This window comes from Scophthalmus maximus, chromosome 20 (assembly GCF_022379125.1).
Source record: "Scophthalmus maximus strain ysfricsl-2021 chromosome 20, ASM2237912v1, whole genome shotgun sequence".
Taxonomy (NCBI): Eukaryota; Metazoa; Chordata; class Actinopteri; order Pleuronectiformes; family Scophthalmidae; genus Scophthalmus; species Scophthalmus maximus.
Window position 1 is genome coordinate 11,067,905 of NC_061534.1, and position 27,370 is coordinate 11,095,274.

Genomic DNA, 27,370 nt, shown 5'->3' on the forward strand with positions numbered 1-27,370 from the left:
CTGGCTGAATACTATTTAGTTCTCTTTCTTTTCTTTGCTATGTTTCAGATAGGCCACTTTCAGATAGGCCACTTGCTGACCCCCAAATATGCATTACACAAGGGGATCCTGTTTGAAAATCCCATCTTGCTCATGGGTTTTTGTTGGAATTCCCCCAAAAGACAAGTTGGAACGCTCTGTATACTGTCAGAAGTTATACAGAACGCTCTGTAAACTGTAGATTTAACAGACCTCAAATGTATTATTTCCACAAATTATCATTAATGGCATGAGAACCTCTGGGATGATATGTGGAAAATTTAGATTTTTAACTTGATTTCAAATCAATCCATATCAAGTTACTGTGAGATGTTTGAGAGAAATATAAAGAAAAAGAAAATGGAAAACTATTGAATTGAATTGAGTATGATTGTGATACTTTGCTAGAATGATTGTGTAAAAATATCTGTACACTATAGTACATTCAGGTCCACATAAACCATGGAAGGACATAATCAACAATCATGGCAACATTTTGTAAATATGTATTTTCTTAACATTCTGCATTTAAATGGAAACATTTTAGTTCTGTTAAGTCACAATAGAAATTAAAAAAACATTTCATCTTCACTGTCAGAGTTGATCAGAAAATGAATATGCTTTCTTTATATTAGTAATCATGGAAATGTATCTCATGAATGTATAAAGCAATGGGGTCGATCAGAAAATGAATATGCTTTCTTTATATTAGTAATCATGGAAATGTATCTCATGAATGTATAAAGCAATGGGGTCATTGCAAAGTGCCCTCTCACTTTTATTGTAAGACTGATAATATAATAATGATAATAATAATGATAATAATAATAATAAATAATAATTTTATTTAAATAGCACCTTTTTCAGAAATAGCTTCACAAAGTGCTTACACAAAAACGTACAAATCACAGACAATTAAAATCAGCATTCCAACAATATCGAGGTTTTCAGGTAACATATATGGATTAAAAAAAAGATACAGAAAGACTATATAAAAAGACGACATCACATAAAAGCAAGTCTACAGAGATGTTTTTTTAAAAGTGACTTTAAAGAACAATCATTGGTAATAATAAGTGGATCATATTTTGTGAAGAAGGGTTTGGGGTGTGAGCCGTGTCGAGTCCGATCAGGGTGCTCTGTGATCCATTTGTCGTCCTGCGCAGCTATGACGTCGTTTTCGGTTTTCCTCCACCAAAAAACGCGCCGCGGCGTGTGTGTGTGTGGTACAGCGATGCTCGGCGTGTAGTGCGGCTCACGAGAAACACGCCTCAGAAATAAACTAAAGCGACGAACTGTGTGGAGAAGCAGCAGCTGCCGTCCCTCAGAATGAGCGACGACACGGACTCCCCTCCCGAGAGGGAAATGAGGGTAGGCTCAGAAGTTGTGTTGACAGGTTAGCGTGTCCGAGCTAATGTTTGCTAACGCCATGCTAGGTCGTCTCCAGTGGTTCTGGTTTGCTTCGCGTTAGCTTAGCAGCTTAGCAGCTAGCTGAGTAGCTAGCTGGCGTTTTCCGTTTAGTTACCCGCAAAGATGAAGTGATGCCGGAGCCGCACTTATTGTCTGGACAACCATTAAAAGACACAGGATTCCTGTAACAGTTCAAACGCCTCGCACGGGGAAAAAAAAGGCGCTTTACATTTAGCCTCATCCTGTTTGTATGCTAGCTCGATAGTTGTTAGCATTGTGGTTGATGCAGACTCGATGATAGGCGAAAGAACAACTCTGTGTGTGTGTGTGTGTGTGTGTGTGAGAGAACTGGAATGTGTAAACTGCCCTGACGTTCAGTTCGTGTGGCTGCGCCGGTACCAAAGCACTTCAGCATCGTTGGCACATTTGTTGACGTGACATGATGCTGCTGTAACTTTGGCGTTGAAGCTGTGCGCAACTGTTGTGTCAAAAAACTACTCGAGACAAAGTGAAAGTAAACACACATTCGTGTGAGATTCAAAATGAAGAAACGAAACATAAAATGTGATGCTTCCATATGAAATCCCCCAGATTTCAGAACCTAGATCATGTCATCGCTTTCTCTCGAAAAATATATTGGTTGTGTGAAATCTTAGGTCAAAATCTCTTTAGTGATTCTTTGTTTGTTTATTCTGACCCTGCTTAATCAATTCACTTTAAACTGGACTGGGTAGAAAAACTAGTTGCTAAAAAAAATAGTTGCTCAACATTTGACGACAATCATATTAATCAAAACAGATAAGTTTTTATCTGAATGAAGAATCTGTAATTCTCTACAAACAAATAATCCCCCACCACAGTCAAATTTGTATTCCATGTAGGATTAGAGCTATAGGAATTTGCGCGGTCTTTTGCATGATGTCTGTCATGAAAATCCATGATATGAATTTGGAAGGTGAGTAGGTATTGCATGGCTGAACCAGCTCTTCACATTTGTAAGGTTACAAGTGCCATGCTGTCAGCATGGTTACAGCAAACTATTGTTTTTCCTCCTGTTCGGTTTTATTTGCAGTTATTGAACCTGAGCCACATTTGTAGACCGGTAACTGGTCACTATGAAGTTACAAACACTGCTTGTCTTTCTGTTTTAGGATTTCCAATTTCGACAGATGAAGAAAGCAAGAGTTTTTGAGTGCCCTGATGAGATGCCAAAAGAAAGATCTAGTCTGCTCACCGTCTCGAACAAATTTGGTTTGACTTTTGTCGGGCTCAACAGCACATTCAAAGTTTACCTAACTGAAGCGATACTGGCTGCTGACAGAGCTGATGGAAACGCTAATGAAATAGGTATGAATATGATCATATCACACTGCATTGTTATAGCATTCACTGTCACTTTCAATACATTTTTCACCCAATTTACTTTCTTCTCTCAAACTCACAATTCACTCCAATGTTCCTATTTGCTCTAGTCAGTGGGATAGTGCCATTGGCGGAGGTGACTGTGGAACTGGCTGTGCACCACTTGGCCCTCAGCTGCGATGAACTAACTTTGTCAGTATGTGGCATGTCTGAGGGGGCGTGCTTATCCCTCACCTTCTATGACGTCCGCACCTTCATGAACAAGGTGACTATTTTGAGTCCATTTACAGAATGTTTTCTTGTGTTATGGACACGTGTTCATTTCAGGTTCTACTGTATTACAAACAATGATGGATTTGGTATCTTTGCTTTACTGTGCACACACATTTTGCTCTAGGTCTCTAGACTTCTGGATGACTACAACCCACCATTAAATAATTGTCCAATGCAGATGAGGGACTGAAATTAACTTACAATTGAAAAATTCCAAGCTTTTCTCATAAAAAATGTTCACAGTATGCAGAGGTCTCTACATCGAATTTAGAAAAGGAAATGCCTGACAGAAAAATCTGTGTAAAAATCATCCGTAGTCTCATCCGTGGTACTGAGTTCAGTTGATGCATCTCTGTTACTAACCGAATGTCAGTACCATAGTGTCAGCAGCAGCAGAGTTGCACATCCTCCTCCCAATATCAAGACAATCCTGACATTCAGTGAACATTAATAATTCACTGTAAAGTCTCCAAATGTATCTACCTTCATAGTATTTTGACACTTATAAATACGCTGTTTGTAAACCTGTGCAGATGGGCACAGTCGGACAGTTAAACCAGGTAGTAGAGGGTAGTAAGTAAATTATAAATACATTTTGGAAGTGACATCATTTTGATTCGGATCTAAGTTAAGATCTAGATGGTAGAGGTTTACACTCTTCATAATTTGATAGCTATTCCGGTGTCAAACTTCCTTTATCTGCCAGATTTAGTCACCTAAAGACGTTTTTCTTTCTTTTCCCAGGCGAGACCACAGAAGCTACCTTTTGCGTCGCTGCAGGCGGCCACACCCCCTGGTACTTCAGTGCAGGACCTGAAGTGGAATCCTGCTCAGGCGTCCACTTTGGCTGTCTGTCTGTCCGATGGCAGTATGATGATTTTGGATGTTACAGACAGTGTCCGAGTGCAGGCCCAGCTACCTGCTTCCAGTGGTATCACATGCAGTGAGTGAGACTATACGATTAGAACAGTTGAGTTTAACTGTGCTCCGGTCTCTACTGTGGCTCAAATGTTGTTAATGGACTCGTTTCACACAGTTTGCTGGAGTCCAAAAGGAAAACAAGTCGCGGCAGGAAAAATGAATGCCACAGTCAGTCAGTATACACCAGTGAGTGAATCTAATACACTGTAATCAAATATAAAACACTTTGTGCTCAGTGAGCGCTGCAGCCCCCAATACCTGACTAGATGAATAACTGAATTCACCCTCTGTTCAAAAGGCACTAGAAGAGAAGAAAGTGATCCCATGTCCACACTTCTACGCTTCCTCCTCTGATGAATCTGTCAAAGGTAAGAAGGCCACCACCGTATCTATATTAATCTGAATTATATTAATATATTAATCTGAATTATGAATGGAATATATTGACAGTTTATCTTCACCAGAATGACATGTTGTAAAATGCCAATATGTCTTTTCTCTCATAGCTCTGGATGTGCTGTGGCTGAAAACCTTTGTGTTTGCGGTCGTCTATGCTGCTGCAGATGGATCTCTTGAGACGCCCCCCGAGCTAGTGTTCATATCCCTCCCAGTGAGTACAGTCTATATCAACATAAATCACATTTGGATTTTAGTCTGGTTGCACTCCTGCAGTGCTGTCTTACTCATCGATTCAGTATATATATTTTTGCCTATTTTTAACACAAATTTTACCGGTAAGTGATATTATTCTTTTGAATTTTGCTGTTATCACATTTCTGTGCAGTGCATCTGTGGTAACATACATGAAAAGCCTTCTGCTGCAGTTGAAATGCACACGCTTATCGTATGTCATGTTATTTGAGTGGGAAGCCTCTTGTAAGTGATTACTCAGCCTTATAAGTTTTCGCTGTAAGTTACATAGAGCTACTAACTGTTAATATTTTTAATTTTGATGTCAGTGGACAGCATGTGAATGCATATGTTTCTCAGTATTTGTAGGGGCATTCTTTTAATGATAATTATGATCATATAATACACCATATAAAAGTGTCGTTGGTTGTTCCATTTTTTTTTTGCTAATTGGCCCTTAGCACAATGAATTTGACAGTGTGATTCACTTTTATGTAATTTTATCTTTTACAGAAAAAGGACGAGAGGGTGGAGACAAAGTATCTGAACTTTAGTGACACAGTGTTCGGCAGCTGCACTGAGCGACTCCACCACTACTTCCTTAGCCATGTAGAGGACTGGTAAGAATGATCTTGTCCAGACATTTATTGTTTGCTTTGAAAGTGTTTTATTTTCCTTCTAACATTATTCTTTTATTTTCTTATGATGTAATGTTAAATTAGTGTACCGCTTTGCTGCATTGTTTATTTCTCTCAGGGACCTTGTGTTTGCGGCATCAGCAGCCTCCATTGAGGTCAGCGTCATAGCCAGACAAGACGACAAGGTACCTGACAAATAATACAAAGACCACTACAGAAAATTAAATAAAATTTTTAACATCCATAAAATGACATTATAGACACTACAACTTACTATTCCTGTAACAAATTGTCCTCAATTTTTGCATAGCAAACACACATGGTCCAGCCATGTGCTAAAGTTTGACTAAGAAAACCTGAATTAAAAAAAGAATGCTGTACAAATATTTTCTCATTTCATCTGACTGTTGGTTGACTACTTGGACACAACGAAGACACAACGAAAACAAACCGATAAAGACTCGGACCAATAAGCAAAATAGATTTTCATCTATACTAATTCAATCTTATAAACTCCCATTCGTATTGTGGATGTGCTCAATATTTTGTATTAAGTCTGCACTGAAAACATATGAAGTAATCTTGTGTTAAACCAACTGAAACCTGCTTTTCTTTATTTCGATTTGATTTGATCAAATATACATCTGAATTCACAAGGTTCTGATTTTATTCTCATTGCTTTAATGTACATTTTGTTTGATTCTTATTATGTGTTCTGAGGAAAACACACCAAATGTCTCTAATCTGATGACCACATGATATCGTCCTTTTAGATATGGGAACTTTGGATCCTGGAAGATGCAAGTCGGGCTGAGCTTCCAGTGCCCGAGACAAATGAAGATACTCTACCACTCGGCTTAGCCATCGACTTCACCAGCCAGCAGGAGATCCACATCTGTAAGGGGATATTTTGTGCATTTCCACATTTCACCCTTTTTTTTTGTTGTGAATGTTTTGTATCAATTTTGCAGAGTAAGCACTTGGAGATGGTTATAAATTAACACCAGAGTTGGAGCCCAACGTTTTTTTTTGGTACTTTTTAAAGGATTTATGGGGGATCTTATGGATATTTCAAAGCAAAAATCAATTCCTTTATTCAATCTTACATTGTTTTAGTCAATCTTGTGAGAGAATTTATGTAAGTTGTGCCTGAGCACAGCATAGGTAGAACTACGAGTTTAGACATATTGTGCATCTCAACTTTTTGCATCGCCATCTTTTGTGATTTTGGATATCACTTGGTGTCACTAAAGGGGCAGTAAGGGATTCTAACGTCTTGTAAAAATCAGTAAACATTTCCTCACAGTCCGCTAGCTGTCGGTTCTTTGTGTGCGTGGAATCAAGGTTTTTCGGCCTAGCCGTGGCTCTAAATCAAAAACAACAAAAAATGGTGCGGACTGCGTGTGCAGTCTGTAGACATCCCTCCCCGACACCTTAAGAGACGTGCTAGCGGATGGCGCTACGACTCAGGGTTTTTTGTCCTAGTGGTTAGTGGGCCGGTCTCCCTTACTCAGCCAGTGCATAAAAATCACAACAACAAAGAGAGGAACAGGCTTTCTCTAAAAACGCTTACTTCCCCTTTAATCATAAATTGTGGCACATGTCTGCATTGAGGCTGGCTGAATACACTGGGCTTCCCAGACAATAGTTAATTGACAGTAAGGATGGTGTGCAGAGAACCTCTTAGCTAGGTTTTAGCACCAGCAATGGTTCCCTCCCTGATGAGTTTGTTTTAATGAACATGCATGTTCTCATACTGAGATTGGTAAGACATGTTTTTTTTCTGGTTCTCCTTGACCTTCTTGGTTGGTCCTTTCAAATTTCTACAAATTAATTGTTTCTATGGTGTGCAGTTTTATTTTTGAAGGCATGGGGGCTTTATCATATCTAAGGTAACTTTCAGTTCCAGGTTTCTTTGTGCATACAGCCTCCACTGCAGTGTTCTGCAGCATGTGTAAAGAATAGTGATAAGCTACCGTCTCAGTACACTGCTTAATCTTAACCGACCCGGTCTGTCAGACATTCACGTAGAGCTGCCGTTGCTGTCTAGTCACATCTCTCCCCGCTCACTCTAAGAAATCCCTCCCCATCAAGAGAGGGGAAAAAAACTGCGATTTGAGCAACATTTTTGACGTGATTGCAGTAGATCAAAACCTTTATCTGAAGTGAGACATTAGATGGGGAAAGCGAATAGAGTATTGGGAGCGTTATCAGTGGAGAGAGGGATAAAAAACCTGCACTCATTAAAATGGCTCAGACAAGCTAGAGGACCACAACAAACAACAAAGCCCAGACAATCCTGTTGCAGAATGCTGATGAGGTTTACTGTGTGCCTCTCCCTTCTGCTCGCTCCCTCTTTCACCCTCTATCTCTTTGCTTCTCCCTGTCTCTAAAACTATAGTTTCATAACTGAGATGAAACTAAACAGCAGATGCTGTATTCTTGTGTGTTTGTTCTCTTCATTGTGTGCTTATTTTCTGGGGGAGGATTTAGCTTATTTTGAGAAAGTATTTGTCATCTTGTTTGTATATGTAGTTTTATTGTTTTCTATGGCTGTATATATATAGTTGTAGATATGTGTTTGTCTTATTACAAACAATACAATACCAATATACTGTCATAATGGAAGTAATATACAGTAAATGCTAAATGTAGGATCTTAGTCAGAGAGTTTACTTGGTGTAAATGAATCCAACACTGAGATGCACAGAGAAACAACAGCCACTGTTGGTGGGAGCACAGAGGACAAAGTGTTCTGTATGCATTACTGATGTATCTGCAATGGCTGGTATCAACTCTGACTAATGCATCTTTAATTCATAATCTGAATACTCAGTAGCATCATTTAAATGTGGGTTTAGACTGGATTCTTCAATTTTTTTTTGTCTGCAGACCCACGACACACTGCGTGATTTTAGAAAGTGCAAGAAAGTAGGCGTGAAGAGCAGGAGGGAGTCCGGGGGGCTCGGCGGCAATGAGCAATGTGGAGGCCTGTGTTTTACCAACTGAGCCATCTCAGGACAGTTGACTTTCTCAGCTGAACACTCACCAGTTGCTCATTTCTAACGACTGGGAGGCGGAATGGACCAAAGAGAATGAGATAAATACAGCACTGACATACAGTCTCTGTGCTCAAATGCCGTCAACACTTTCATGATTAAAGTGGCAAACCACATTTTGTCATCGCGAACAGAGAAACCACAGTGAGCAGGCAACACTTGCTGCTAATTGTATCCCCAGTGTTGTGAATTGTGAGCTGTGCAGAGATCAGGATTTCTCACAAAAGTTTATCACCGTCCAATGGAGATTGCACACTGATACGGCACTCAATTAATAATCTGTCTAAAAGTCTCCCACCAGAGAGCTGGAGAGATTTCTCCCTGATTCTGTGCTCTGTGGAAAATGTGCCTGAGAAGGAGGCAATTGGGGAGTTTAACGCTAGAGGGAACGATGGATTGTGTGTGCATGTGGGTGAGCGTTGTGTGTCTGTGAAATAATGGTTAACACATTGTTTTTTTGCTCTAAGTCATGTATGCTATTTCTTTTGTCTTTCCTCCCCTCTCTCAAAGCGGGTGAGAAGACCTTACCACCGGCTCCCACTTTGCTGATGCTGTCCACAGAGGGGTTACTCTGCCCATTTGCTCTGCTCAACGCCAACCCTGGGGTGAAGCAGCTGGTCTCGCCGCCTGGCCTGCTCCCCCTGGAGGGAGAGAGACTGCCGAAGCCAGGTAAGACAGCCTGCAAATTGCACAGCTTTTTTTTTTGTCTAAATATTGTTGAGACGCTTATTCATAATCACAATTTGCAATATGATTCCTCAAGTAATAATTAACTAATATAGTGATTGCCAGATTTTCTATTTCCTTGTGTTGTGCCATCAAAGGATGTTTGACGAACTTGGACATATCATTTAATCTGACATTTTGGGGACCCTTTCTTTTCGTGTGGGGTACAGTATCCCTCTCCTTAGTTGTCGGTGGAGTCGAGTTGGATGACACGAGTGGCGAGTTCCACTGCTCAGTTTCCTTATCTTAATTTCTAAAAGGACGGCGACTTTTATTCTGCGTAGACTTTTTGCTATTGAAACTACCAATGCCCAAGTGACGCTTGTAGTTCCTATTACAGTTTTCATCATCAGATAGGATGTTGAAGTTACTTTATTTTGACTGTAGCTGTGACGAGAGCAGAAATAAGTATAAAACGTTTTTGTTAATTGTACTTTTGTTTAAAATACATGTTTGAAGAAAATGTTATTGATAAATACTGATTATGTTGTGAATCGTTTTTTTTCTGTTAATTTCTTTTTGTGCAATCATTTTTCATTTTATATTCACTTAAAATTTATTGTATGACACCAGTATTTTTTGGGATTGTGCAGCCAGATTTGACTCGACTGCGAAGTGCTTAGATCTAAGAGCGAAGTCATTCGGATAGAGGCTCAACAACATTTGTGCAAACTCCTTTGAAGTCTGACAGTAATGTGGTTGCATCTAACTGACCGTGAAAAAAAATGTGGACTTCTTCTGATCACCAAAGGCTAATTTAGTTGCTCCTAAAATTAGACAAAACTTGCCAAACATGTGATGAGATCAAATGACACATAATTTCTTTTCTCTTCACAGGTTCTGTGGTCGCCCAACCAACAAGAACGGCGGCCTCCATCCCATCTGCCCCAGCCACATTCACACACCTCGGTCTTACTTCAACGGCTGCTTCCACTCCTCCGGCTCCTGTTGGAGCTTCCTCTGCTGCTCCATTCAGCTTCGTTAGCGCAGCTCCCGCGTCGTCGTCATCGTCATCAGGCTTCACGTTTTCAGTCCCGACTACCAGCTCCACCTCGGCCCCTTTAGCCTTCTCCCTGGGGGGATCCATGCCTTTTGGCTCCGGGTCCTCGGGCTTCTCGTTTGCTTCCAAACCTCCCTCTGAAACTCCCTTGGCACCCTCAGCTTTTTCCGTCAGCACCCCTTCTATCAAACCATCAGCTGTGGTGATCCCGGCTCCAGCTCCACTACCCCAGAGCCTTGCTACTGCCTCCCCACCTACAGTGAAACTGAATCTGAATGAGAGGTACTGAACTATCATATATTAGGGTATTATGACACATTCAGGTTTGTATACATAAATATATACAAATTAATTCAAATCTGCTCTTTTCCAAGGTTTTCAGCAGTGGAGGCCCCAGCACAAGCCCCACAGTCTTTCTCTTTCAATCCTCCACTACCCAAACCAGTTGTCTCCAATACCAGTAGTTTGACCACCCCTCCACTCTCAGCCACTAAGCCCCCAGCTGTGCTAAGTAAGAAAGTCATGCTTCACTTTTTTTCAAGAAATTAACTATTTAACTCTAATGTAAGATAGAACTAGGAATGTGGTTCTAATATTGTTTGTTTTGCCTCAGCCCCAGTGCGTCCAGTTCAAACCAGCACGCCCACCACAGTTGTGCAGAAACCTACTCCTGCCGCCCAAGGCCGTGTTCAAGCTCCACAGGTTCTTTCCGTTTCTTACTAAGGATTTTTTTTTCTGTTCACACATTGACTAGATCTATTTTAGTTGTTTTGTTGATACTCTCCCCAAAACGGTAAAACATGTTCACTGTAGGGATACACCGAAACCGCCATCTGAGTTTTAATAACGGTGAAATATTCGGTCAGAAAGTTGTGTTACTCTACTATCTGTTTTTATCTGAACATTTTGCCTTTAATGTTTTTGAAGGGAATCAACTGTGAAAGTGTGACATCAATAGCAGTAATGACAAAGTGGAAAAAGATGAGATGTAAGCAAGAGCTGACATCAGAAGTATTGTGGCGTTTAACATGAATTATTGAAGAAAACTGAATCCACATTAGCGTGAAATTTTGAAATTCTTTTTTTCCTACAGGGAGGAACAGTATCTCAGCTAATAGTCTACATGAAACCACATGAAACAAAACAACACAACTTCACTGTATTAGAAACACATTAGCCTTAGTCAGATAATAGCTACTGTATACTGTATATAATGGATAACATGGTTAGCTGCAAACTGATCACAGAGAAACCAAATCAATAAATAACACCAAGAAATCACTAAAAAAGAATACACAGTAGATAAAACATGCAGGATTTGCGTAGTAACAAATCCAACAAAATGGTGGATGTCAGTCGAATTCTAGTGGTTTAACATTCAAAAGAAACCAACTTAATTGATTGTGTGTTTTTTGTGACTTTGAACTTTGATGTACTTTATCACATGTGCAGGCAGCTGTTGGTGCGAAGGCCGTGGACAAGCAGCCACAGCAAAAGAAGGAATCCGATCACATTATGGCTGGAATATTGGAAGAGGTGAGACTGTCCACACTGAAGTTACATGTGCCAATGTGTCAATTTGTGGAAAAAGACAATTTTTTTGAAATATAATTTCCTCGACAGTTTTCTCATATACTGTACATTTTTCATCACAATAAAAATGTAAATGTGTAGATTCTTTTTAAAGTAGATTACCGGACTGTTAGCTTGCATGTATTTTGATTAAGAGACATGTTTTCATAAATAAAGGTATGTTTGGTATAGATTTAAGTACGAATTTCTGACTAGTGTTATATTATTAATGTTGTCGCCTACCTACGTTGTTTTAACATATGTTTACTAAATGGAGCTTTGCGGATCACTGATTAGTTGCTACTAAGTATTTACTCCCAGTTACATCTACACACTGTTGGCTAACTGAACTATCTAACTGAAAAAAAAGTTTATACATATACACCAATCAGCCAGTTAGTGGTTTTGATGGTTCAGTGTACGTTTGAATTAATCGAGCCATGGAGAAAAATTTAAACGACAAAATCAGTTTTAATTCATAGGATTTTCTAAACGGGCCATGAATACACACCAATCTGCCACAACATTATAACTAGATTGGTGTAAAAACATGTACAAAGTATGTGAATATATTCATTTTATGTACATAGACATCTTTATTAGCTTAGGCCTTTGTTATTCTTGATGATAAAACCAAGTTTTGACAATCACTAGTTTTAAACCAGCCACCTTAGTAGTTACATAAAAGTAGAAGACTGATCATGAGCCATTGCAACTGAGTCCTGGTCAATTTAGGACTCTGGAAAAATGTATCCTCGGATTGTTTCATAAGTCAGCATCCCTTTGATTTCTCATCAGATTGCACACTTCCAAAAAGAGTTGGATGACCTCAAGGCAAGAAGCGCAAGAGCTGACATTAAGGTTGGCACCAACGAAGAGATGAAGGGCTTGAGGAAGGAGTCGGAGGACCTTCATGTTTTCACCCTGGAGATCAAGGAGACTACAGAGGTGAGGCCGTGGACTGAAGGACCACAACATTTTCACATATTGTTTATGTATGTTCAGTGTTCCCCTCAAATTAATTCAGCAGCATCAGTGCTCAAACAATTGTTTGAAATTAAATATTAAAATGTTGAGTTCAGGCCTATTGTCGTATCACCCCGTTATTGCCCAAATGACTGAAGTGGTCTTATTCATTGGTAACTCATTTGCACATGTTTGTGCAAGCAAAACAAATGAGTCATTTTTCTCAAGTTATCATGACTCACGAATATGAAGTCATTTGGGTGTTTTTTTTTTCAAATATGTTTATTATCATTTTCTTAATTTTTTACACAACATTGAACAACATACAGTAAGAATACAACAATCTGAAACATTACCCAGACATACCCTATTCACACACACAGAAAATTAAGTCATTTGCATGTTGATGCGATGCTCGGGCCTATTCTTAAAAAATTGAATGTTTAATTTCTCAGCAACTGTGCAAACATCTTTTTTTTATTTTGCCTGCACCAACATGCACAAACGAATAAAAATGATTTTATTAATATCTTGATCACATGGGGTGAAAACTTCAAAGAGGAGCAAACTTCTTAAATCGTTTTTATCTAGACTTGTTTGTATTGGCAGAATTATAACGTGAGCTTTGTCCAAAACTGCACTGTCATATAGTACATATTCTGTTGTTTTGCTGATTTTGTTTAATAGTTATGGATCGCCTTATTGAATTATATATATGTTTTCTGATTCTCAGTCTCTCCATGGCGACATTGGTACTCTGAAGACCACCCTATTGGAGGGCTTTGCTGGGGCAGAAGAAGCCATCGCCCAGAGCGAGCTGAGCAGAGACAAAGACTACAGACAGCTGCTGTACAAAAAGCCTCTCGACCCGCGCAGTGAGGAACGGCTCAAGGTGAGAAATAGAAAGGCGGATGACTCAAATAATGCTTGCATGGGTGGACACTACAAAGTATTGTTAAGCTTGTATAAACCCACACATACTTGTTGACTATTTTGTTTTGTCCTTAATTTCAGGAGATACGTAGACTGTACCAGTACGTTACGTTTGCCGTGGAAGATGTCAACGATGTGTTGAACGTGGAATGGGAGAAGCACCTGGAGAAGAAGAAAAAGCCGAAGTAAGAACAAAAGACCAGCTATTATAGTATTTGATACTGAAAAGATTTTTAGTTTGATCACTTGTCTTGACACAAATCTCTTCTTTACAGACACATGGTCGTGCCGGGGCGTGAGGGTCTGTTCACCACACTGGCCAATAACTTGTACATCATCGACCAGCAAAAGAACAGATTGGACCGTTTGGTTAAGGAGCTCAATTCACTGATGCTTTACAACAAGACGTTTACGCCAGCGACAAACCATGATACTGCTACTCCAACAACTACTGGGTACGGACAGGCGAAGACCAAGGTGTCGGTGTGGGAAGAATGAAAATCTCATGGATTTTGAGAATTAAACTTTGAGGTTTTTGGTGTTGTGAGAAAGAAGAACTTGCAGAGCAAGTATGAGAATCAGAGACGTCATACCTCAAGTTTACTGTGACTTAAATGAGCTTCAATTTGAATGTAGAAAAATTAAAAACGCTTAAATTTCAGGTAGCATGCTGTTTTCATAACTGCGCAGCATAATAGCTAACAATATAATCATCATACTTCATGAATAACTTTAAAAGAGTGCACTCATTTCTTTCCATGTGGCGAGATTTAGAGGATGTTAACATTCATTCTAATTATATGTATCAGTAAACTTGGACGAGCTCTTAGAAAAGGTTTTATTGTTTGCAACTTAAAACATCTTATCTCTGTGTAATGGCAGTTTGGAAAGCGAGCTGGAGAGTTTAAGGGATGCGCTCCTGAAAGCCAGACTGGACACTACCCCTCCAAAGACCAAATCCAGAACTCCAGGTATTTTTTGTTGTTTTTTTTCCGGATATAGATAAGATTTGCTAATTTGAACAAATACCAACTACAGATATCTTTCCTCCTTCAGTCAAGATATCACCAGTGAAACAGTCCCAGCTACGTAACTTCCTCTCAAAAGGGCAGATGCCTCCTGTGCGCTCAACTGCACCAGGTATGATATGATAAGAGATAAAATATTCCTTTATTTGTCTCACAACGGGGACATTTGGGAAAGCAAAGTGCCGAACATGGGACTCAAAACTCATGCATATATGACTCAAGCTAACATCACAAGGGGAACAATATCCAGAAGGGGGGAGTCCTAATTCATTTTTCTTTAGCAAATTTGATGTACAGATTAGAAATTTATGGTTGTATATATTAGGGCTGCAACTAACGATTATTTTCATACTTCATTTATCTGTGGATTATTCTATCGATTAACCGATTAGTCGTTTGGTTCATAAAATGGTAAAAAGTGTTGATTGTGTTTCCCAAAACCTCAAGATGATGTTTTGTTTTGTCCACACACCAAAATATATTTAGTTTACTGTCACAGAGGAGCAAAGAAACCAGAAAATATTCACGTTTAAGAAGCTTAAATCAAAGAATCTTTTTTTTTTTCTTCATAAAAACTACTTCAACCGATTATTCGATTATCAAAATAGTTGGCGTTTAATTTAGTAATCGATTATTAATCGATAAACTGTTGCAGCTCTAGTATAAATATATTAAAGCTTCATCATATATTCTTAAAAAAAGAGTGAAGAAAGGTCTGCTTGAGCAAGGAGAAATTGGGAAAGATACTACACATAAATTGAATTGATGAACAAGAGGATACTGTCTTTTGCATTAAAGTGACGTCAGTGAGAGTCATGTTTAAATTCTGGTGTTGATGGTGCTGCATAAAAATATTAGCATTATGCATCTTTACCACAGATGTTGGTTATTTCAATGTTGTTCTTCTATTCTCTTCCAGCCAACCTGTCTCGCTCAGCCTTCCTTTCACCTAAATACTATGAGGACTTGGATGACGTGAGCTCTACCTCCTCCCTGTCCCAGTCCCTGGACCCCCACCCGGCTCACTTGGAGCTGGAGGAGGAGGAGGAGGAGGAACTACTGCCAGAGCTCCCCATGACAGTCATCCCTCCAGCATTGTCCACCCCTCGCCACCCCACTGTGGTGAGGACCCCCTCCATTCAGCCAGGCTTCGGAGCAATCCAGTCCACCCCTTTGCCCAAGATTCAACAATTGCAGGCTATGGGCTTTGGACTCAGCCCTATTGCCAGCCCTGGTAAGTAATTCATACGACCCATTGCTATAAGGGCCATCAACATCAACATGAGTCGACGATGCTTTGTTTCATAAATGTTGCTCACTGCATTGATATTTCAGTGCCAACCAATAAGATCAACCTCAGCGGGGCTGATAGCACTGCTCTTGCCACAAAGACTGTGAAACATGGAGCCCCACCTTCTGAGAGGACCGTACCCGTCACCATCCCTGCCCAGCAGGCCGCAGCCACCGCTGCTCTACGTAGGCAGATGGCCAATCAGAAGACAGGTAGGGAGAACATGTTGCAACAGACGCCAGCCTATTTATTTTCTTATCTTTAAATAATGATGAAGATTTATTTGTCATTATGGGCAACGGTGTGCGCATAAGAAGCTGCTTAATATCTAGCTGCTATGCACACTATAATTCACCAGAGGGAGACATTGACTTACAGAATACAAGATGTGAAGCTGACAGTTTAATGTCTCAGCTCATCGTCCCATCGTCTCTCAGAGACACTTACTGAACTGTTAGTTCCAGTGTAATTCAAAGCAGACTTGCATTACCATAGAAACATTCACATCATACAATCATATCTGTGTTTAATACAAACATTGTGTATAAATCAGTCTATGACTTGCTCTCATGTGCTTTTGTGTTTGTGTTCCAGCTGTTGTCAGCACTTCCTTGACAGAGTCCACTTTGAAGACTGTTCCTCAGGTGGTCAATGTTCAGGAACTCAGGGAGAAAGGGCCTCCTGTGCCAGGGTCAAATATCATCAGGTAAAACTCAGAAATTATACAGTTAAACATAACATGAGATTCAGTGACACATTATGCATCCAACACTACATCATGTTTAATAAAAAATCCTTATGCTGAGGAATGTGAAACGTGTATGTCCTTTGCATAATAGTATTTTTTTCATACGATTATCCTCTTCTCTTCCCTTTCTTCATATCTTTCATTTGGGTCTTTATTCACGACGTCTTTTTTACTCACTCTGCCTCACTGGACTGTGCTCCACTTCAGTGCTTGATATCTTGGTAGACCGTCCGTCCTTGTTGCTTTTCCCAAAAGACAAAGCAAATTCACCTCACAATAACAAATAAGCAAAGTGAGGCATTATGAGGTGATTATCCCTGATCCAGCATTAACATGCAGTACTCTGTCAAACAGTATTAGTTCAGAGACATTCCTTCACCTGATTCCCAGTCCAATATGGAGAGCCAATATGTATATTTTACTAGAACAATAGCTTGGCTGCAGAAACCAGCTTTTCATTTGTCCATATGCAGGTTTTGGGCATGTCATTTTATGAAATATGATTAGCTCGTTTCATTTAATTGCATTTGAACACTTTTTTATGCTCTTTCCCAGCTCATCAGTACCAGATCCAGCAGCTCAAGTGTTTGCCACAGTCTCTTCCACCCAGGCGAAACGAGTAAGTATTATACAGCGGTCATCGTTTCACATACTCGCTGTGGTCCTGACACACAGTAAATACAATATTCACAAATGTAAACTAAAGTTCATAAACTGACATTGGCTTAAACACAAAATATTTTATTGGATTGAAGAAATCTGCAGGATAAAATCAACATTGTCTAAATACCTGAGACAATATGAAGAATATTTTTTGCCTATCTGATCCAGACCTCATTTAGCTTTATAACAGCCTGCTCTGCGGTGGCATGTTGCAGACACAATCAAATGTCTGTCTTCAGCGAATGTTTTTTCCATTTTACATGCCATTATTTAAATACTCAAAACCAAACAAATCCTGTGTTATTGTATCCCTCTTTACTCAACGTTCAGCTTGTGAAAAATCATAGATAGCTGACAGTTCTGCATGTGAGGACAGACCATTTACTACATGGGTGCGAAATGTCCCAGTGTGCTGCCATGTTGATATTGGCATGTTACAAATTGCAGTTTGCTGACAGGGGAACTCCTCGCACAAATCTTTGTGCTTGTTTGAGCCCAAGTTCAGGTTAATGGGACCCTCCCAAACACACTGATCTCCAACCATACGAGTTTGTTTTCCACTACTGCTTTCACTCAGAATAACAGCTCATTGTACGTGTGCTGTAATCTGTAGTGGTGTAGAGGAAGGTCATAATCTTTTTTTAATTTATTATTAATTTATTTCATAATTGTCATAGACATGTTTAATTTTTTTTCTTTTATTAATTATCATGATTGTGCAGAATTAAGCTACAATGTCCATGTCTATTTAAAACTGTCTCTGCAGAATCCGACCCAAGTTATGCAGACTCTGTCCTCTGAAGGTTTTGTGTCAGGTAAGCTATGTTTTATACACGTGTGCTGTATATTGTAAGATTCCTCTCAAATGTTTCCCAAATTTGGTCGTGAACATCACTTGTAATCCTTTACCATATTTTTCTGACACTTTATTTTGCTTTATGGCCTTTTGTAAAAATAAGGTGATATTGTAACAGATTTCGACTGACATCTCGAACTTTATCCTTCAGGTCCGCCGTCCAAAACGGATGTTTCTGTGGCTCCTGCTGGCTCAGCAGAGCAAAGCACTAACAAAGGTTTCTCCTTCTCTTCAGGGTGAGTCGGATTATGAGAATTGAAATGACATTATGAAATTTAAGGCTCACTTAAAAGTATTTTGTATATTTTACTGAATGTTCATGATTTTGTTTATCATAGTAAAAAAAAAATACATTTTTTTTTAGTTTTCAAATATCAAATCCCTCTATTGTACTTCACAAGCTTTAAATAGACCAGTGAACCCCATTCCACCATATAAACTGCACTTGATCATTCACTTAACTGGTTATTGTAGCCACAGGAACAATATCGTTGGTTTGGTTTTTTTGGCAGGTCCACAGGCTTCGGTTTTGCTTCAGTTACGCAGGGAGCTGGGATATCACAAGGTAATAAACAGGAGAGCAGCTTGGTGTCATATAGTGGTAGGTTTAAAAGTCACATACCCATATAATTTTTTATTATATCTTATGTCTCTCCAGTAAAGGATGTGAATAAATTTTCCTTTGGTGGAATTGGCAAGATGGCGTTTGGCCAGACTGGAGACGAGGCATTCTCCTTCATCCCAAAGTCCACCTCCCCTGCTCTATGCACCGGATCCCCCACCCTGCCTCCGTACCCATCAGGGGAAGCAGCCAAACCCACCTCCTCCACGACTGCCCTCAGAGTAGAGCCACAGCCGCCTAAAACAATCGGCGGAGAGACACTGGGCAGTTTCTCCGGACTACGTGTGGGCCATGGAGAAGAAGCTAAAGATTCCACTACCAAACCTACTGCTGCCTCTTTTACCTTTGGGGATGCTGGACTCGGGATGGGGAAGGGAGCAGGGCAGTTTAGCTTTGGCACAGGTGTCCAAAAGTCTGCTGAAGATTCCACTGGAGCAGACTTGGCCAAGGTGGCAGCGTCAGGCAGTTTGTTTAAGCCTCCTGAGTCGAATACCAAACCGGCCTTCTCTGTTCTCCAGTCGGCCTCAGCTTTACCTTCGTCTTTCAGCAGTCTCCTTGCAGCATCTTCAGACTCCTCAGAGGAACCAAAAGCTCCCGCAGAACCTTCAGAACCCACACCACCCCCTGAAAAACAACCTACTTCTGAACCTGCTGTGGAGATCGCCACTGCTGCTGCAGTACCCAACGCTGCAGGGGATGCAGTCCCCATAGAAACCACAGCAGCCAAACAGGCACCTGCAGAAACAACACCCGCACCCCTTCTGGCCGCAGCTGCCCTTACCCCAGACCCTCCCCCCTACATCCCCGCACCCGCTGAAGCTGCCCCTCAGGCGCCCGTCAGTGCCGCTCCCCCAATTGAAGCCACCGCAGACACGACCCCCACCTCTGCGGCTCCTGTGTCCATGTCAGCAGCTTCCTCCTTTGCAGCGGCACCCGTCTCTCAGGTTGCACCAGCAGCATTTCAGGTTCCCAGTTCTGACAAACCAGGTTCCATTTTTACTCACCCTGCGCCAGCAACAACGGACAGCAGCTCCCTTGGAATCACACCAGTTATCAACACAGTCGCCAGTGCAGCCACCACTGCCACCCCTACCATTGTTAACACTTCAACAACTTCTGCTACTAGCACTGTATTCGGGCAACCTGTTGCACCTTCTTTGGCCCCCGCAGCCCCAGCAATCACAGGATTTGGTTCAACTGGGTTCGGTGCGTCAACTGGAACTCCCTTTGGCCAACCTGTATTTGGCCAGGTGAGCGGCTTTGGCCAGCCTGCCAGTAACACTGGAACATCCAGTGGCTTTTCTTTTGGCCAGGCAGCATTTGGAGCAAACCCCGGTAATGCAACTACTGGAGGAGGAGGAGGAGGAGCTTTTGGTGCTGCTACTGCAACAAATGCAAGTTCCTTCTCCTTCGGCACAAGCAGTGCCAACACAGCCAGCAGCACTGGGTCTGGGCTGTTTGGACAAACCACCGCCCCAGTGTTCGGCCAGAGCTCCGGATTTGGGCAAGGGTCTGTGTTTGGGAGTAACACCACCACGTCATCATCTACAGGATTTGGCTTTGGACAGCCCTCAGGTGAGTTTATGCCCACACCTGAGCTGTTACTGCTGAGCTGTTACTGGTTTATAAAGCCGGTGCTTTATAAACACATGCTCTTAAATAGTTACGTCCTCAGGCTTTTTAAAATTATGTGCCAACAGAATTTTACAATTTAAATGCTGTAAGCCATAGAAAAAAGAAATGTCCGCCAGAGACAATCTAATGTTACATCCGCTAATCAGAGCTGAACAACTCAAAACGGGTTAGTCGTATCTGACAAGTCATGTTGAAGCTCACATTTTCTGACAACCGCAGAATCATATTATTATATCCGCAAGGGCATTGGGCAGTGAGGGTGCCTGTGTGAAAAACTCCTTTTATTGACCTTCACATATTGTATTGAAAGAAGCCAAATCTGACTTGACACCTTATTGTATCTGTGGTCTACTGCCAGCCCGAGTGGTTGGGGGGGTTGTGAAGAGCATGACGGGAGTTGTCCCATTCCCAAAGATTCTCTGAATTCCCAGCATGGTATGGGAATGTCTATGTATGTGAACAGCTGATGTCAGTGTATCAGCTCAGCAGTTACACACAGCTCCTGGCTACAGACTCTGTGTGTGTATGTGTGTGTGTGTGGTGGGGTCCAAGCTTTCAGAGTCAGCTCATTCTGTTTTAATGGCACTGAGGGAAAGAAAGGGCAGGCGATATTGTAGAGTGGTGACTGGGAAATGTTTATGGCATCAGCAGCTCCACAGCATCTTCTGTAAATTTAACAAAGAACAGTGTTCCCCACAGGATTGATTCAGTCTGTGGCGGTCGGGCGTGTGCCCGGCCGGGTGACAGGTACACAGACTAGAGACTGAAAGAGAAGTTCTTGCGTGCAATACGATTGCATTGAAGGCCTCTTGCAGCGCTGAAACTATGAGGCTCGGCTGTCTGCGTGGATGATAAAAACATTATGGACGATAACGTGCGAGAGGGAGGGACTGAGCAAGCACAAGGCAAATAATGCAACTCCTCATTTTGGAGTTTATTATGAACCTACAGGCTAGATAGTTAATGGGAAACACTGAAGAATGTCTCAGCCTTGACTGTTTTTCTTTTCCTTTTCATTTCAGCTTTTGGTTGCTCTCCTGCCACCCCTGTGTTTGGCCACCAAACTAGCAGTGGTAGTGTGTTTGGACAGGTATTCTCCATTATTACTGATTGTATTGTCTCCACATTCAAAATATTGCCCATTCTGGACAACGTCACATGACTAATATTTCTCCTCCAGCAGCAGCAGCAATCATCTGGTGGGAGTGTGTTTGGTTCAAGTTCAGCCAACACACCGGGCTCACCGGCTGGTGGAGGATTCTTCAGTGGCCTCGGGGGCAAACCAACCGAGGAAGCTGCCAACAAGAACCCATTTGGCGCCGGCTCCTCCACCGGAGGGTTTGGGCAGCCTGCTCAGACAGGTATGCTCAGCCAATCTATAAACGTCACTTTTTATAACTCTGTCCTCAGTACGACCATTTACCTGCGCCATACTGGGGACCAAATGGAAACCATTACGCAAAAAGTGTTTTACTATCCTTGAAAAGTTAACATCTTCTCTTCCCATTTCTCCCCCAGGTGGCAACAGTCTTTTTGGGAACAGCGGTGCCAAGACCTTTGGTTTCGGACAGCCCTCCTTTGGTGAGCAGAAACCTGGTGGGACCTTCAGCACTGGAGGAGGGAGTGTCTCATCCCAGGGCTTCGGCTCCTTCTCTACGCCGTCAAAATCAGGTACAGTACAACTTTCCCCATATGGTTTCTGATTTTGATTCTAATGTAACTTTTGTTTCTCATAGCTTAATGTCTCATTCCTGAGACACTCTATGAAAGTAGTGCTCACTGCTACTTTGTAGTTAACATTTTATCATATAGTTTATACTCTACATCATCGTCTTTTATTTATTATTCAGCCAAGTTTTGACATTGCCTTCTCTGTTATCATCTGAGCTCCAGCTACAGGGCCCCTATCTCCTCAGCCCAGTAGAGCAGAAAGACAGGTAGTCAGATGCTCCATCATTACCTGCCAGGACATCGCTAAAGCAATGTTAACCTCTCAGAACTGCTCAGTAATTGAGCAGAGAATCAAAGTTGTGATATATTTAAAAATCAGATTAACATTTAATGAATAGAAGCTTTAAAATATCTAGACTATCATTTTATATAAGTGATCTTTATCTTGAACATCACTTTTATTTATTAGAGCTGCAGTGTTATGTGTAGAAAGTCGATGTAAATACAGGTACTTTACTTAGACTCTCATAGTCGACTGTATGTTTACTATACATAACAGTTAAAACGTTAATGTCATTCTTGCTGATTATTTATGCTTTTACTTATAATACAGGAAGTGGTTTATATAGATTTTATTATCAGCCACTGATTTCTGCGTTGTACCTCTTCTGCAAAAAAAAAAAAAAATCTGACATGAACTACATAAAATGTCCAGATGTAATTACTCCTGAGTTTACACATGATGAACGCAGCAGGGGATTGTTCTAGTCAGACGCGTTCACACCACCAGGAACGTTTCCATAACATTCTGTGGCGTCTGGGTGGATAATGCTGGAGGCAGGACATGATGATAATCTTGTTGTGTAAAAAAATCTTATCCCCAAAAGTGTTTGACTGTCATATTCTGTTTGTTTTTTTCCATCATAATAAATAATAGCAGCCATCCAAGCTTTCCCTCCACTCCACTGGGATATTGGTGCCACTCAGCGCTCCAATGCCCTATCGCTGGCCTGCGTACAGGGCATGTAATCTAGTTACATTAGCTCAATCAATTATTTACTGGAGCATGCTGGTAGCCGGGCTGTAATTTCAGTCCGGCCTTTCTCCCTCACCACTGCTGCACCTCTATGGCTTTGAACTGGTGTGAAGTCTTCATCCTGTCGTTAAGTCGTCACAGTCTGCTGTTCGGAAATCGGATTGCACTGAACGCAACAATGCTCTTTAGAGACTGTGACACAAATACAGACATTTTAGTTTTTTCTAAACATGCGTTAACTTGTTATCACCCTGTAAGAAATGTTTTTCAGAGCACATGTGGAATGTATCTGTGGTAATATTTACACAGGAGTCTGAGCATAACTCTTCAAACTGACATGTTTTTCTGTCTGTAGCCCGGGAGGCTTCCCCGAGAAAAAAAAAATACCCTCGACATAGACGGAAACAATTTATGTAAATGAGCCAAAGCCATTTCACAGGATCATTACTCAAAGTTTTTAATCTTTCCCTTATAGAAAGGCATGTCTGTTTTCTCTTCCAAAGATGTTTTTTTAATTTAAAGAATGTATATATTCTACTCTCTACAGGTGCATTCGGCACCGCCCCAGTGTTTGGGAGTCCCCCGTCTTTCGGTAGTTCCCCAGCATTTGGAGCTGCAGCGGCATTCGGCGCCAGCCCTTCTTTCACCAACACCATGGGTTCCTCGGCTGGTAAGGTGTTTGGAGAAGGAACAGCGGCTGCCAACATGGGAGGATTCGGGTAAGAAACTTTTCTTTTGAGTCATATCTCCACAAATGCAAACATTTTTTTTTTTAATTATGGAGGTGGGAATGCAAGTTTGGAGTGAAATGGCATATAGTTGGGGATTGATCAACCTTGGTGGAGGTCTGCGCTCTCTCAGAGCTCTTGTGTAATATATGTTCTGTGCAAAATATTTTTAGGAATACGTACATAGATGTCTCTTAAACAAAATTGATTTGATTAATTATGCTGATTTCTTGCAGCGTATATGTTAAGGTACTCTACTTTTTTTGTCTAGATTCAGATAATTTTCATTCTAAGTCACTAGTTCAGATCCTTACATTTCTTCGTATAATGGTTTAAAAAAATTGCCTACACCAACATTCAAGATATAGAACAGAAAATATTTTATGTGGCACAACCTCTTAAGTAACAAAGCAGTGGAGCACATGAGAACTGCTCTCTGGTTGTTACAGTGCTGCAGTTAGAAAGCATTCGAAAATGTCAGCGTCACCACTCACCAGGCTTTTTGTGAAGTACAGAGGGGGCGAGTCGGGGTCGCAGGATGTTGCCTGTAGCAATGAGCTGCTTTTAAAAAAATCTGAACATCTGTGTTCTGTCACTCGCCACACCATCACAAAGGCAGTACACACAAAGTAACCGCAGAGCAGCCTGTAGATCTCCAAATCACTTCATATGATGCACTAACCATTTCAGACTGAATTTAAGAAAGCACCCATGGCTAATGTGTACTTTAAGTCATTAACCCATGTTCGTATAAGTCAGTTAACTCCATTTGTAGGCTCCACACTGCTAGCAAGGTAACTTTTATGTCGTAATAATAAAAAGTTGAATCTATTTTCTAAATGTCTCCTGCACAGAGCTCCGTAGTTTTGGTATTGAGAGGAGTACCTATCACATTGGAGTTTATCAATACTACAGATGTTCCCAGACCATTTGTTCCTTCCCGATATGCATTCCAATACCTGGAGTTTGCGTATCGGCCGACACAGAGTACAGATCCGATACCAGTGCTTTAAAAAAATTAATAATTAAAAAGTGTATTTTAACAGCTGTATGTTACTAACCCTGTATGGAAGTGATGATTGCTGTGGAAAATGGATATATACAGAGAATGAATGTCATAAATACTTTGTTTATTATCTAGTTTGACAGTCATAACTGAAAAAGAACCAATAAATGAACAACAACCCTTTCCTTTGAAAAGCTGTAAAAGTGCAGCCACAGCTCATAGAACTAAAAGACCTTTAAGAATTAAAAAAGAATAGTAACTGTATAAAACAACAGCTACTTCAAAATCAAATAAATCTGGGAATAAATATCTTATAACTTGTTTCATTAGCCATCCCTTCTTACCAACACCAGTTATGCTCATGCTGATTTATTTCACTCTCATATTTATTGTACCTATAAAAGTTTCTCTGTGACAGTGTTGCTTTTCCATTTTTGTCTCGTATACTGTAAATGGGATTGTTCCTTGTCTCAGCCCCTCCCGCCTCTGCACACTTCACAGCACTTTGTGGAGAAAAAGGGATCTCTAGGTTTGATGTAAGCAGTCTAACTATTATGCAAATTAGGCAGACCCCATTCTGAATATTAAAACACTGACATCTCACAAGGAGATATAACAGACAAGTGAATGGGAAAAGCGTTAGTCCATTGCGAGTCAGCCTTCTGCCAATAAATTTCTTTTCATTTTATTTATTCATTTTTATTTTTTTACTTTTCCTCCGTTTCCACTCAAATGATTTCTCTAGCTCTCATTCTTTTCGTGTCCATCATGTGCATGCGTTTTGTTTCTAGTGAACGCAGCTATGAACCCAAAACTATGGAGCTCTGTGCAGGAGTAGATTATTCCCCTCAGATAATCTCACTCTGGGGTCATGCTGCCTACAGATTAAACTGGTCTGTTCTCTCTCGCTCTTCCCCTCTTTTGCTTATTCTCTGTTTTCAGCAGGAATGGGTCCTGTAGAAGGGATTAGCGCTTTAAACCCCTGTCTCCCAATCCTCTAGTGCCCCCGACACACACATACAAACACATCCACGGCATCTGACACCACTTGCCCTGCTCGCATGTTTACTTGGATGCAGCGAAACAATAAATAGATTGCCGACGAAGTTGTCCCTCTTCTTTCTCTTTGCCCAAATGAATAGTTGTATGGAATCACGGCTGTTGAATGGTTGTTTTCGTTTTTACCATATCACATTCTCCGTGTCTGCATCTGTTTTTCAGGTTTGCCTCACCTCAACCCGCCCCGTCCTTTGGTGCCCTAGCTAATCAGAACGCGCCGTCCTTCGGGAACTTGGCCCAGCAGGGCCCTGGGTTTGGAAGTCAGCCCAGCAGCTTCTCTGGCTTTGTACAGCAGCAACCACAGGCAGGAGGTGAGACTTCTATTTTAGTGAATTTTTTTTATTTATTTTTTTGTCTCCCCGCAGGAGACTGCCATGTCCAAAGGATTCCTCTCCTGTGAGTGTGATGTATCATGAATGCCCAGAGGGAATTTCATTGCATCTGACACAAACGTTCACTAGGACCCTACGTGAATTCGATTTTGGTGGTTAAAGGTCAAAGGTCCCTTTGACCTCTTATAACACTCAAGAATGTATACGCTAATTATGATTAAAAGGCATTTAATACCTTTTATTAAATTCCTTCTCTACATATGAGTCTTGACAGACATGGGTGTAAACTGCGGCTCGACTGGTTGGTGGAGGCAAACAACTGCAAGGTTCTCCCTTGTTAACCAGCTCTTAGTTAAATACTGCGGGCTGCAGAGTCAGTGGTTCAAGTGGAGTCAGTAAACATTTCTTCAGACGCCCACGTAGTTGTCTTCACCCACTGGTGCATATGTCACCGTGTTTATCTCATCCCTGTGCATTTAAAGGTTTTTCTGAAGTGTTCTTCAAAAGGACATTCAGTACATTGTTTTTTTACTGTGTTTAAATTCGAAATGAAATTGTGCATCATTTTTCAAGATGAATATACAGAACAACAAATGATTGTCAGACAAAATATTCAATGTGAAGACCTCCTCCTTAGACTGTGAGAAGTTATAAATAGCAATCAATCAAAAAATAATCAGCAGATTTAATTCAGATAATTTTAAACAGATAATTCAAACATTTTTTAGTCGGCCTTTTCTGTATTAGTACTACTAAAAGTTACACAGCACACTGTGAAATGAGAATCGTGTTATGATTGTGGGTTTTCATCTTTTGCCACACTGACAGTCGCAATGTTTTAATGCTACAACAATCCCTCTTTTCCATCCTGTAGGCTTCTCTGGAAACACCTTTGGGTCTTCAAACCAGTAAGTGTGGTCCGTACATTAAGTTTTTACACTCCTTAGTCTTTTCAATGTGTTCGAACCGATGAGTGGGCAGAGCCACGTTTCACTGTTCTTGCCTGTTAGCGGTGTGTTGTGCATGTGGTGTTTGAAATCTGCCGTGTCTCACGTCTTTTCTTCGACAACACTGCTCCTCAGAACCTCTCAGATTGAATACCACTTCATCTGCCCTCATTTATTTTCCCCTTCTTCATCTTGACTCTCTTCTTTTGTTCATTTAAAGTCTGATTTGGCTTTATTTCC

General features: G+C 40.9%; 1 protein-coding gene across 5 annotated transcripts in view; it reads left to right on the forward strand.

Annotated features, from left to right (window-relative positions):
* The first annotated feature begins 1,200 nt into the window (after positions 1 to 1,200).
* The window catches only part of LOC118284564 (inactive phospholipid phosphatase 7), a 58,809-nt gene continuing 32,639 nt past the window's right edge, over positions 1,201 to 27,370 (forward strand). For 2 of the 5 annotated variants that reach the window (XM_035607365.2, XM_035607362.2), the window contains exons 1-35: positions 1,201 to 1,389; positions 2,580 to 2,775; positions 2,901 to 3,055; positions 3,808 to 4,006; positions 4,100 to 4,170; positions 4,283 to 4,352; positions 4,491 to 4,594; positions 5,128 to 5,234; positions 5,371 to 5,437; positions 6,026 to 6,149; positions 8,822 to 8,980; positions 9,875 to 10,319; positions 10,412 to 10,548; positions 10,651 to 10,739; positions 11,490 to 11,573; positions 12,408 to 12,557; positions 13,309 to 13,467; positions 13,590 to 13,693; positions 13,784 to 13,963; positions 14,391 to 14,479; positions 14,565 to 14,648; positions 15,456 to 15,770; positions 15,872 to 16,039; positions 16,422 to 16,533; positions 17,131 to 17,194; positions 18,005 to 18,053; positions 18,246 to 18,330; positions 18,607 to 18,659; positions 18,753 to 20,291; positions 21,374 to 21,441; positions 21,532 to 21,712; positions 21,870 to 22,022; positions 23,606 to 23,777; positions 26,014 to 26,162; positions 27,058 to 27,091. In XM_035607365.2, coding sequence (XP_035463258.2) covers positions 1,348 to 1,389; positions 2,580 to 2,775; positions 2,901 to 3,055; positions 3,808 to 4,006; positions 4,100 to 4,170; positions 4,283 to 4,352; positions 4,491 to 4,594; positions 5,128 to 5,234; positions 5,371 to 5,437; positions 6,026 to 6,149; positions 8,822 to 8,980; positions 9,875 to 10,319; positions 10,412 to 10,548; positions 10,651 to 10,739; positions 11,490 to 11,573; positions 12,408 to 12,557; positions 13,309 to 13,467; positions 13,590 to 13,693; positions 13,784 to 13,963; positions 14,391 to 14,479; positions 14,565 to 14,648; positions 15,456 to 15,770; positions 15,872 to 16,039; positions 16,422 to 16,533; positions 17,131 to 17,194; positions 18,005 to 18,053; positions 18,246 to 18,330; positions 18,607 to 18,659; positions 18,753 to 20,291; positions 21,374 to 21,441; positions 21,532 to 21,712; positions 21,870 to 22,022; positions 23,606 to 23,777; positions 26,014 to 26,162; positions 27,058 to 27,091 — 5,957 coding nt within the window. In that variant the 5' untranslated portion in view covers positions 1,201 to 1,347. Of the gene's footprint in view, positions 1,390 to 2,579; positions 2,776 to 2,900; positions 3,056 to 3,807; positions 4,007 to 4,099; positions 4,171 to 4,282; positions 4,353 to 4,490; positions 4,595 to 5,127; positions 5,235 to 5,370; positions 5,438 to 6,025; positions 6,150 to 8,821; positions 8,981 to 9,874; positions 10,320 to 10,411; positions 10,549 to 10,650; positions 10,740 to 11,489; positions 11,574 to 12,407; positions 12,558 to 13,308; positions 13,468 to 13,589; positions 13,694 to 13,783; positions 13,964 to 14,390; positions 14,480 to 14,564; positions 14,649 to 15,455; positions 15,771 to 15,871; positions 16,040 to 16,421; positions 16,534 to 17,130; positions 17,195 to 18,004; positions 18,054 to 18,245; positions 18,331 to 18,606; positions 18,660 to 18,752; positions 20,292 to 21,373; positions 21,442 to 21,531; positions 21,713 to 21,869; positions 22,023 to 23,605; positions 23,778 to 26,013; positions 26,163 to 27,057; positions 27,101 to 27,370 lie in introns of all 5 variants that reach the window. The other 3 variants (XM_035607367.2, XM_035607366.2, XM_035607364.2) reach the window with 2 other exon arrangements.